The sequence below is a fragment of the Meles meles genome, chromosome 8 (assembly GCF_922984935.1).
Source record: "Meles meles chromosome 8, mMelMel3.1 paternal haplotype, whole genome shotgun sequence".
NCBI lineage: Eukaryota > Metazoa > Chordata > Mammalia > Carnivora > Mustelidae > Meles > Meles meles.
The window spans coordinates 99,545,183-99,557,924 of NC_060073.1; the positions used below are offsets into that span (position 1 = coordinate 99,545,183).

Here is a 12,742-nt window from a genome sequence, read left to right on the forward strand (position 1 = left end):
GCAGAGGGGTAAAAGCTCAAACTCCAGGACCCAGACTGCCCGAGTTCACCTTCTACTGTAACTTAGCAGCACCAGGACTGGGGCAAGTCACTTAGGTCCAGTGTCCTCATCTGTGAAATGGGGATAACTCACAATGCCACACAGCATTTAGAACAGCGCCTATCCCAGAGCCGGTACTCAGTAAACGTTCTTATCCTTGTCTTCTTTATGTCACTCCCTGCACTTCTGTGGCATGTAGCCTTCTCTCTCTCTGTCTCAGTGACTTGTTTCTTTTTCCCTTACAGACCCTTCTAGAGGACAATGGCCGCAGATAACGCCTCCTCTGTGACAGAGTTTGTCCTCGCTGGCTTAACAGATGAGCCAGAACTCCAGATGCCCCTCTTCTTCCTGTTTCTAGGTTTCTATGTGGTCACGGTGGTGGGGAACCTGGGCCTGATAACCTTGATTGGGCTGAATTCTCACCTTCACATTCCCATGTACTTTTTCCTCCTCAACTTGTCCGTCATAGATTTTAGTTTCTCTACTGCCATCATCCCCAAAATGCTAATAAGTTTTGTCTCCAAGAAGAACATCATTTCCTATGCAGGGTGTATGACTCAGCTCTTTTTCTTTTGTTTTTTTGTCTTTTCTGAATCCTACATCTTGTCGGTGATGGCATATGACCGTTATGTTGCCATCTGTACACCACTGCTGTACACAGTCACCATGTCTCCTCAGGTGTGTTTCCTCCTTTTGTTGGGTGTTTATGGGATGGGAGTGTTTGGGGCTGTGGCCCATACAGGAAATATATTATTTTTGACCTTCTGTGCTGACAACCTTGTCAATCACTATATGTGTGACATCCTTCCCCTCCTTGAGCTCTCCTGCAACAGCTCTTACATAAATGTACTAGTTGTCTTTATTGTTGTGACCATTGGCATTGGGGTGCCCATTGTTGCCATTTTTATCTCTTATGGTTTCATTATTTCCAGCATTTTCCATATTAGCTCCATTGAAGGCAGGTCTAAAGCCTTCAGTACTTGCAGTTCTCACATAATTGCTGTTTCTCTCTTCTTTGGATCTGGAGCTTTTATGTACCTCAAACCACCTTCTATTTTGCCCCTTGACCAGGGGAAAGTGTCTTCCTTGTTCTACACCATTGTTGTGCCAATGTTCAACCCATTAATCTACAGTCTGAGGAATAAGGATGTCAAATTTGCCCTGAGGAAAACCTTGGGCAGATTAACTTTCTTTTGAAAAAATATTAGAAATTGAGATAAAAGATCCAAGGATTTTTATATTGTCGTGTTTTTATTACTATTACTTATTGTTATTCTGACTTTTTTTTAAAATGAGGAATCCAAGCTCCAGTGCTTTCTTTCTAAACAATATGTCAGAGGAAATTTTAACTTTCTTTACCAAATGGACTGATTCTCCCCTACCCAAATCCCCCAATTCTTTCTTCTGTATTTTATGAAAAATAATTGGTACAATTTTAGAGTATTCAACATTGAATGGGGCTTAGGAATCATTTGATCCAGTGCCTTTATATAAAACATCACACTGTGCAGAGTCAGAAACATTCATATGTTGCCCAGGAATGTAAAATTACCTGGTGCCGAGCTGGGACTGAAATCCTTGCTCAAATCCCAATCCAGTTTGTTTTCCCCTATGCCATGTTTTTTTGCCTCAGTTCTTTCTTGGAAGATTTCATTTCACATGTTGGTTGACCTAGCACATTTAAGTTATGAATATATTCACAGTAATTTCATGCACTTTTCACAGGATAATTTTAATATATCACATTTTGCAAGAGAGTAGGAGGTGAAAAATTTTGTTGAGTTGGTCTTGGCAAAATGACAAGATCAGTGTTTGATGAATTTTGTAGTGTGTAATTGGAAAGTATGTTAGATTTCAGAGAGGCAACTATGGTGTCCACTGACTTGGTGGGTGGAGCCCTACAGACATAGTTTAGTGAATTAGAACTTCCAGAGGACAGAAATTTAATTTTATGGGGTGTAAAGGTGTGTGGTGGAGGTGTCATATGTTATTTAAAGACTAACAGAAAGAATCTGGAGTCTTATTTCAAGGGTTACCTTGGCTGTGGTCCAAGGTAATTGGCACTATCCAATATGGCAGTCACTAGCTGTGTATGGCACTGAGTGCTGAACCTGAGACACACAACAAGTCAGGAATGTAATTGTAAAATACACACTAGGTCTTTGAAGGATTAATATGAAAAATAATGTAAGCTATCTCACTGGCAACTTTTTATGTTGATAACATGTAGAAATAACATTTTGGATTATGTTTAATAAAATGTATTATTAAAATGAATTTTTCTGTTTAGTTTTTTTAATGTGTCGATTAGAAGGTTGAGAATTACATATGTTACTTACATTATATTTTTACTAACTGACACTGGTGTGGAGGATGTAACAGAGCACCAGGTAGTCGGGACATATTTAGTTATCAGGGCTGCACCAAGCTTCTGCTTATTAGGAGAGGCAAGTGCTACTGAATTTTCAGGCATTGGAGATAGCCATCATATTCTAATAATGGAGCACATGGGGAAGGGATGGCGATCTCAGGATAAGTTCATAAATCTACAGTATTATGTAATGGGAAAAAAAGCATTATATAAAAAAATCAAAAGAACAATTTTTTTTTATATAAACTCACCATTAGTGGTAAGATTTCTTTGGGAAGCATTGATAAATGAAGTGCTGGGGAAATATTTTTACTTATGAACTTTTCCTTAGGAAAGTTCACTTCTAGTGGGAAATAAGGGAAGTTTGGATCAGTGTTTAATTTTGCCTTTTGATTCTGATCAATGTTGCTGCAGGGGAAATAAGAAACACATTGGGGAGGATTGTACTTTAGATGGGACTGAATAGTTACCTGAATTCAGGGGACCTAGAATTTAGGCGTGGGCTGGTGTATTGGTTATATTCTGGGTATGCAGTACAATGTAGGTGATGAAAAATAACAGAAACCATCCTTTAAAATTTCTTGTAGTCTAACTTTCATATAGCAAAGTGTGCAAATCTTTAGTGTATAGCTCACTGAACTTTTGCACATGTATATGTAACCACAGCCTAGATAACAATGTAAAACATTTCCATCCACTTTAGAAGGCTTCCTTTTGCTCCTTTGCCATAAATACTATCTGCCCTCATCCTCCCCGCCCCAAGGTATCCACTATTCTGACTCTAATTATCATAGGTTAATTTTGCCTATATTTGAACTTCACATAAACATGTACTTTGTTGTTTCTGACTTCTTTTCCTCAGCATAAAGCCTGTGGTAATTATCTATAGTATTGCATGTGTGGATATATTATTTTTTTATTGTTGTGTGTTATTCCATTATGAGACCGTACAGTTATTTAGCCTGTTAATGAAAAAATAGTTTAAGTTTTAGCCCTATGGTTAATAACATTTCTATAAAAATTTTTAAGATTTTATTTATTTATTTGATGAAAGAGATACAGTGAGAGAGATAACACAAGCAGGGGGAGTGGGAGAGGTAGAAGCAGGCTCCCCGCTGAGCAGGGAGCCTGATGCAAACGGGGCTTGATCTCAGGACTCTGGGATCATGACCTGAGCTGAAGGCAGATGCTTAACGACTAAGCCACCCAGGCGCCCCTCTATAAATATTTTTTAACATGCATTTTAATTGAAGTATGCAAAAGCTTCTTTTGGATATATAGTTAGATGTGGATTTGCTGGATAATAGAGTAGACATATGTTTAGTTTTTTTAATACTGTCAAAGTGTTTAAAAAATATCTGAGTCAGTTTGCACAGCTATCAACAATGTCCAAGAATTCCAGTTGTTCCACATCCTCATTGACACTCAGTATTTGTATTTTATCCATTCTGGTGTGTGTAAGAAAAATGTCTTTTGTTTTAATTTTTAATTTTCCTGATGTTGAGCATCCTTTAATGCATGTATTGAGTGCTTGAATATTTTCTTCCATGAGGTAATTATTCAAGTCTTTTGACCATTTGAAAAATAGAGTTGTTAGCTGCTTTCCCTCTTGATTTGAAGGAATTAAAAATTCTATGTGTAATTACATGTATGTGTAAGTACGTATATGTATGTATTATGTACATGTGCATGTATGTGTAAAATATATCAGTAATATATACAGATATAATGCATGCACACATCTTTATCTCAATCTCTCTATATCTATCTTCTCCCAAACTATGTGTGCTTATTGTTGATATCCTTTGATAGCAGATGTTCTTTTTTTTTTTTTTAGATTTTTTTTATTTACTTATTTGACAGACAGTGACCCAAGTAGGCAGAGAGGTAGGCAGAGAGAGAGGAGGAAGCAGGCTCCCTGCTGAGCAGAGAGCCCAATGTGGGGCTCAATCCCAGGACCCTGGGATCATGACCTGAGCCGAAGGCAGAGGCTTTAACCCACTGAGCCACACAGGCGCCCCGATAGCAGATGTTCTTAATTTTGAAGTTTGATTCACCAGTTTTGCTTTTTATGGTTAATGCTGTGTCCTATTTAAGAGATCTTTTACTGTTCTTCTTGAGGTCAGAATAACAGCAGTATGAAAGAGTATGAGTGAGAAAGAAGACATGACAAACTCATTGCAGCTTTGGTTCTGTCAACATTTCGGGTTTCCTGATCTTCTGGGTTCACCCTATGCTTATATTACCCCTTCCTCTATTTGGTTGATGTTTTATAGGGACAGAGCACTTGAAGCCTGAAGGCACCAGGATTACAAGTATTTTCAATTCAACAGACATATATTTATTTATTTTCATGCTTTAAAAAGGGTTTAAGAAGATATAACTGACATACAATTAACTACAATGTTTAGTGTTAATTTTGATAAAATTTGACACACATATATACTCATAAAGCCACCACCACAATTTTGTCTCTCCCTCTTGTCTTCTTCCATTCCCTTACTGCTTTGGAGACAACCACTAATTTGCTTTCTGTCATTCTTTTGTTTTCATTCTCAAGATTTCTATATGAATAGAATGGTACAGTATGTACTCATTTTTGTCTGCTATCTCTATCTTTTGTCCGCTATTTATGTCTCAATATAAGTATTCTGAGATTCTTTGATATTATTACATCTATGATAGTTAATTACTTTTTATTACTGAGTAGTATTACATTGTATGGATACCATACATACTACCATATGTTTGTTCATTCACCTGTTGATGGGCATTTGGGTTGCTGTAAGTTTATGGCTATTGGAAACAAATCTATTATAAACATTCATGTACAAGTTGTTGTATGGACATATCCTTTCATTTCTCTTGGGTAATAAACAGAAGTGGAATGGTGAAGTCACATGATAGGTATATGTTTAACTTTTTAAGAAAGTGCCAGGTTGTTTTCCAAAGTGGTTGTACCATTTTAGATTTTCTCCAGTAGTGTTTGAGATTTTCAGCTCCCCATGTCCTCACTACACTTGGCATGGCCCACTTCTTCAGTGGAGACATTTAAATAGGTATATAGTGTTATCTCATTGTGGTTTTAATCTACATTTCCCTAATAAGTAATGTCACTGAGTATCTTTTCACGGGATCATTTGTCATCCATATATCTTTTCTGTGAAATGTTTATCCAAACTATTCGCTTATTTTAAAGTAGGTCAGCCACATGCAGAAGAATAAGACTGGGCCACTTTCTTACACCACACACAAAAATAAATTCAAAATGGATGAAAGACCCAAATGTGAGACAGGAATCCGTCAAAATCCTAGAGGAGAACACAAGCAGCAACCTCTGTGACCTTGGCTGCAGCAACATCTTGCTAGACACGTCTCCAGAGGCACAGGAAACAAAACCAAAAATGAACCATTGGGACTTCATCAGTATAAAAAGCTTTTGCACAACAATGAAAACAACAAAACTAAAAGGCAACTTGTGGAATGGGAGAAGATAATTACAAATGACCTATCAGATAAAGGGCTAGTATCCAAAACATAAAGTACTTACCAACTCAACACCCAAAAAACAAATAATCCAGTCAAGAAATGGGCAGAAGACACGAACAGACATTTTCCCAAAGAAGACATTTCCCAAAGAAGACACCACTGGGTGTGGTGCATAAACAATGAATCTTGGAACACTGAAAAAAATAAAATACAATTAAGATGTTAAAAAAAAAAAGACATACAAATGGCTAAAAGACACATGAAAAAATGCTCCATATCACTTGGCATCAGGGAAATACAAATCAAAACCATAATGAGATATCACTTCACACTGGTCAGAATGGCTAAAATTAACAAGTCAGGAAACAACAGATGTTGGTGAGGATATGAAGAAAAGGGAAACTTCTTACACTATTGTGGGAATGCAAACTGGTAAGCCACTCTAGAAAACAGTGGAGGATCTTCAAGACATTAAAAATAGAGCTACCCTATGACCTAGCAATTGCACTATTACGTATTTATCCAAAGGACACAAACATAGTGATTAGAAAGGGCACCTTCACTCCAGTGTTTACAGCAGCAATGTCCAGAATAGCCAAACTGTGGAAGGGCTGAGATGTCCATTGACAGATGAATAGATAAAGAAGATGTGGTATCTACAAACAATGGAATATTACTCAGCCATCAAAATAATGAAATCTTGCCATTTGCAATGAGGTGGATGGAATTAGAAGGTATTATGCTAAGCAAAATAAGTCAGCCAGAGAAAGACAAATAATATAATTTCACTCATTTGTGGAATTTCAAAAGCAAAACAGATGAATATAGGGGAAGGGAAGGAAAAATAAAATAAGATTAAAAGAGAGGGCAAAGGCAAACCATAAGAGATTCTTAACTGTAGAAAACAAACCGAGGGTTACTGGAGGGGAGATGGGTGGGGGGATGAGGTAATTGGGTGATGGGCATTAAGGAGGGCACTTGATGTAATGAGCACTGGGTGTTATATGCAACTGATTTATTATTAAACTCTACCTCTGAAACTAATAATACACTATATGTTAACTTAATAGAATTTAAATAAAAAATTTTAAACTAGGTAGGTTATTTCTTATTCCTAAGATCTCAAGGTCTTTATATATTCTGAATTCAATCCTTTACTGAATATGAACTTTTCAAATAGTCCATGGCTTATCTTTTCATTCTATTAACAGAGATCTTAATTTTCAGAAGTCCAACTCATCAGTTTTTTTCTTTTATGAACTGTAGCTTTGTTGTTGTCTCCAAGAACTTGTTGCTTAAAAAAAAGATCACAAGGATTTTCTCCTATATTTTGGAAGTTTTATAGGTTTTTATGTTTATGCGTACAATCTATATTGAGTTAATTTTTGTATACAGTTGGAGTATGGATCAAAGTGGCTTTTTGGTGTGTGTGTGTGTGTTTGCACATAACTGTCCAGTGATTGTTCTTTTACCTTTGTTAAAGATCAATTGTTTCTGTTTTTTATTTTCTGTTCCCTTTGTCTACTTGTCTATCTTGATGTCAATACCACAGAGTTTTTTTTTTTAACTGTAACTTTATAATAGTTCTTGAAATCAGTCAGTATAAGTCATCTAACTTCATTCACCTTTTCCAGAAGTATTTGGCTATTTTATATTTTAGGTCCTTTGAGTTTCCATATGAATTTTAGGATGAGCTTGTAAATTCCTACAAAATGATTTGCTGCGATTTTGATTGGGATTATATTGAATCTGTGAATCTTTTTGGGAGAATTAACATTTTTTTTCTCCCTCAGCAATAAATGGGAGTGCTTACTTTCTTTTGTCACTCTAACATAGTATACTCTTAGAAATTTCAATTTTTTAATCTAAGAACAGTTTTTAAGTATAGTTATAATTAGAATTTCTTTAATAATGAGAAACACTAGTGATATTTTCATGTATTTAATGGCTGTTGGTGTTACATCACACTTTTTCCTCACTTTTCTGCTGGATTTTGATCTCAGTTTTTAAGAGGACTACATATAGGCACATTAAGCTTTTCATTTGAGGTATAAGTTGCGTATATCATTCCCACCCACTTCGTGATTTGGTTTTGACTTACTTTATGATATAAAATTTAAAAATTAACGTTACTAATCTTTTACCATTTCTGGTATTTTAGTAATACTTAGAAATGTCTGTCATTTATAACCTCAAAGGTTATAAAGAAATTCACTCCTTTTTTTTCAAAATGTTTGTATGATTTCATTTTTTTTACACTTGGATGTCTGATCTTTTTACAAACTGTACCAGTATATGGTGTGAGGAATGGATCCAAATTTATCTTTTTCCATATGGCTATCCAGTTGTTCTATCACAATTTATAAAAAAAAAAGTCCATCTTTTCCCCGCTGAGTTGAGCTGTTGCCTTCATTACATACCAAGTTGCATAGGCACTTGAGCTATTTCTGTGTTTTCTGTTCTGTTCTGTTTGTCTGCCAGTCTATTCATAAGTCAATACCACACTGCTTTAATTATAGGAGCTTCATAATGTTTTCATATCTTGATGATAACTTCCCACATATTGTTATTCTTTTTTTTAGGGCTTTCCTGGTTGTTCATCTTTAACCATAATGTTTATAACTAATCTATCTAGCTTCAAAAAAATACCCCAAACCTCATGGCATGTTTAGTGATTGCATCCTAAGCTTTTTATAAGCAAACTTAGGAGGAATTGACATTTTTTGAATTTTGAGACTTCCATCTCAAGAAAGTATGGTTTATCTTCTTAGTTCAGTATCTTTTAGGAGTGTTTCATAATTTTTCTTGTCTATGTTTTGCACATTTCTTATTAGATTTTTGGTTGGGAATTTTATTATATATTTTTTTTCTACAGTAATGAGAGTTCCATCTTTCATTATATCTTCTGATTATTATTTGCATATATGAATTCTACTGAAGTCTATGTTAATTTTATATTTTGTAATATAATTATTATTTTTTATGGAAGTTTTCCCATGGATTCTTTTAGGTTTTGCAAAATGTAATAAAATCTTCTACAAACAGGGATGATTTTACCTGTTTTCTTCTGATTATTTTTTCTTTAAGATTTTATTTATTTGAAAGAGAGAGAATGAGAGACAGAGCATGAGACAGGGGAGGATCAGAGGGAGAAGCAAACTCCTCACTCAGTAGGGATCCTGATGTGGGATTTGATCCTAGGACTCCAGGATCATGACGTGAGTCAAAGGAAGTTGCTTTACCAACTGAGCCACCCAGGCACCCTTGTTTTCTTCTGATTATTAATGCCTCATATACCTTTCCCATTTGTAACTCCATTTTCTAATACCTTTAATACAATGTTAAGTAATAGGACTGTGGCATCTCAGATTTACTTCTGGTTCTAATTAGGAATGCTCTAGAGTTTTCAAATTAAATTGCTGGTGTTTTATATATTTATTTCATATATTTTATCGTCTTAAAGAACATTCGTCATGGAGACTTGGCTGGCTCAGTTGGTAGAGCATGCAACTCTTGATCTCAAGGTTCGCAAGTTCAAGTCCCATATTGGGTGTAAAGCTTACTTTAAAAAAAAAGAAATTATTCATCATTCCTTGAGTCAATAAGAATTTTAAAGATTTTATTGATTTATTTACTTGGGGTGGGAAGCAGAGGGGAATGGAGAGGGAGGGGAAAGAATCTCAAGTGGACTCCATGCTGTGTGGAGTCTAATGCGCTCAGGACACTGAGATCATGAGCTGAGCTAAACAGAGTCAGAGGCTGAATTGATTAGGCAGCCAAATGCCAGATTCAAATAAGTATTTTATTTTATTTTTTTTTAAAGATTTTATTTATTTGACAGAGAGAAATCACAAGAGAGGCAGGCAGAGAGAGAGGAAGGGAAGCAGGCTCTCCGCTGAGCAGAGAGCCGGATGCGGGACTCGATCCCAGGACCCTGAGATCATGACCTGAGCCGAAGGCAGCAGCTTAACCCACTGAGCCACCAAGGCGACCCTCAAATAAGTATTTTAAAAGCATGAATGAATATTGAATTTTGTCATCCTCTTTTCATCTTTGGGATTTTATTTCCTCAAAATTTCATCTTAGATCTTTAATCTCTCCACCTCTACAGACTCTTCTACTTTTTTTTTTTTTTAAAGAAAGTGTTGTTGTTGTTGTTTTTTAAAGATTATTCATTCATTTATTTGACAGACAGATCACAGGTAGGCAGAGAGGCAGGGAGAGAGAGAGGAGGAGGCAGGCTCCCTGCTGAGCAGAGAGCCCGATGTGGGGCTCAATCCCAGGACCCCGGGATCATAATTTGAGCTGAAGGCAGAGGTTTTAGCCCACTGAGCCACCCAGGTGCCCCTCTTCTACTTCCTTCTATCTTATTTTATTTTTCTTAAGTAGGCTCCATGTCCATTGTGGACCCCAACGTGGGGTTGAATTCACAACCCTGAGATCAAGAACTGAGCTGAGATAGAGTTAGACACTTACCTGACTGAGCCACCCAGGTGTCCCCAAACTCTTCTATTTCTGAACATATCCAAACCTGCTTAAAGTTTATTTAAAAATTTCCTTTGGCCCTCCTTTTCTCTTTCCCTTTTTCTGTCCACAATTAGAAAGAGTGAACAGTGCTTTTTCTTCATATTCACAGACTCAGTGCCAATTTTTGGTATGTCATATATGCAACTTCTTGCCCATGTCTTTTTTTGTACCCCAGTTCAGAGTGTAACACCCTGTTCAGATACATTTATATCACAAAATCTGACTTTTCCATGTCAGTGAGGACTTCATGTACGATTTTCAGGGTATCCTTAAACCCTGGGTTTAGCTCCTGCTTATTTGCCTTGATTACTGTCCTGAAATTTAAGCATAAGACTACCAGGAGGAAGGAGTCACTCTGTCTGACTTGAATTTGAAGGTGTTATGTCCATTCCAATTTTTCAAAGGATAGAAAGTTTTAGTTATGCAAGATGAATAACTTAGAGATCTGTTGTACAACAGCACCTCTAGTTAACCATACTGTATTGTACACTTACAAATTTACAGAGCTCATGTTAAGTAACCTTACCACGCAAACAAACACACACTCACACGCAAAACTAAGAGACAGAAACAAGGAACGTAAGATAATAAATCCCACTATATCCCATGTCATTCTCGTGAGAAAATATACAGCATTTTTTAAGAAAGTAAATTGTAGAAAAAATTGCACCATCATTTAATTAACACTCTTTAGAGGAAACTTTTTACAGCAACGGATATAATTTGGTTTCTATATTCTTTTTCAAATGCAAAAATTATGGAATTATGGAATAATTATTGAATAAAAGTATGAATCATTCATATAGTGAACTTCTGCTTTAGCCAAAATAATAGACAACATGTACTGATTCTTGGCCTCCAAGAATGAGGTATCTTTAGAAAAATGTCACCATGGTTATGTGTTATTCTCCCCTGCTGTCTCTGCATGGCATATTATTGCTTCCATAGAACCAACAGTAATACAGCATTTACTTCTTTCTCTCCATGCACAGGTTTAAAGACCTTTTGGGGAAGCTTCCATTTTATTTGATAACACAGAGTCTTTGGTAGCTTTCAAGATTTCTAGATTTTTTTTTTTAAATTTTCAAGATTTCTAGATAGTTTCACTGGAAAAGACAATGAGATGAGAGTTTTGCCATTCTGAGAATGTTAGACCCCTAACTACTTGCCAGGTCTACAGACTGTGCTTTCATAAGCGTAGAGAGAGTTAGGAAGAGATAGGCATTCCTACAGTACTCATCTTCCCTGTGTTAAGACTATTCATTCTGCTGTTATAAGCAATGAGAATTCTCATTTCTGAGTTGTGGAGTCTGTGTGGCTTAGAAAGAGGTTTTTCTCTGCTACCTTCAGAGATGACTTCTCTGAAAAGCAGGGCTGTGGGAAATGTCTCAACAGCGACTACTTTTTTTGTTTCACAAATGGACAAGAAATCCATCCTATGTTCTTCTCTTTATTCTTAGAGTGTGGTCATTGTAATGGGGCTGGATTCTCTCCTCAATATCCTCATGAACTTGCCCTCTTAGACCTCTCCTATTCCTTAGTCATTTCACTTAAAATGATAATGAACTTTATGCCAGGGAAGAACATCATCACTAATTTGAAATGCAAGATTCCACTCTTCTTTTTTGCTTCTTCTGCTGTTTAGTCACTGCAGCTTTGTTGTTAGTTACTGTTTTAATAGTTGTGGCCTGCGGTCACTATGGGATCTGCATCACTCTGGTCTGTTCTCTGCTGGTACTTGGTTTCTACTGGGAATAGATATTGGTGGTGTCATGGCCGTCCAGTGGTAATGGTCAGTCTGTCTTTCTGTGATCACAACACCATCAAATTGCATGTGCTGCACACCTTACCAAACTCCTTTTTATCATCATCTGTTTTATAAGCTGGTAGATTTTCTAGACATAAGCATTATGATTGACCATCTTTACCTCTTACAGACTCATCCTTTCCATCATCCTCCATTTCCTCTCTCCTGAGGCAGATACAAATCTGTTTCTTTTTCCTTGGATCAAGGAAATCCTTGTATCACAGTCTACCTCTTGGGACCAGAAGCTATAGCAGTGATTCTCAAATTGAAGCATGTATCTGGGTCACTTGGAGGGCTTGCTGAATTGCAGACTCCAGGCCCCACCCACAGAATTTCTGATTCAGTAGGTCTCAGGAAGGACTCAAGAAATGTCATTCCTAAGAAGTTCTCAGGTGATGCTACTACTGCTACTCTAGGAACCAACCACTGGACTACACTATTATCTTCTACAGCAAAGTAGTCATGCTGAACCATCTACTTAGTTCCTAGTTTTCTGACATGAAAACTCT

At 36.5% G+C, this 12,742-nt stretch overlaps 1 protein-coding gene across 1 annotated transcript; it reads left to right on the forward strand.

Annotated features, from left to right (window-relative positions):
• The first annotated feature begins 300 nt into the window (after nucleotides 1–300).
• LOC123948818 (olfactory receptor 8B12-like) lies at nucleotides 301–1,236 on the forward strand. The gene has a single exon (XM_046015957.1). The coding sequence runs from the start codon at nucleotides 301–303 to the stop codon at nucleotides 1,234–1,236; it is 936 nt and encodes a 311-aa protein (XP_045871913.1).
• The last annotated feature ends 11,506 nt before the right edge of the window (nucleotides 1,237–12,742 follow it).

Excerpts from the sequence above, each read along its gene's own strand:
- LOC123948818 (XM_046015957.1), top strand. The coding sequence starts at position 301 with ATGGCCGCAGATAACGCCTCCTCTGTGACAGAGTTTGTCCTCGCTGGC.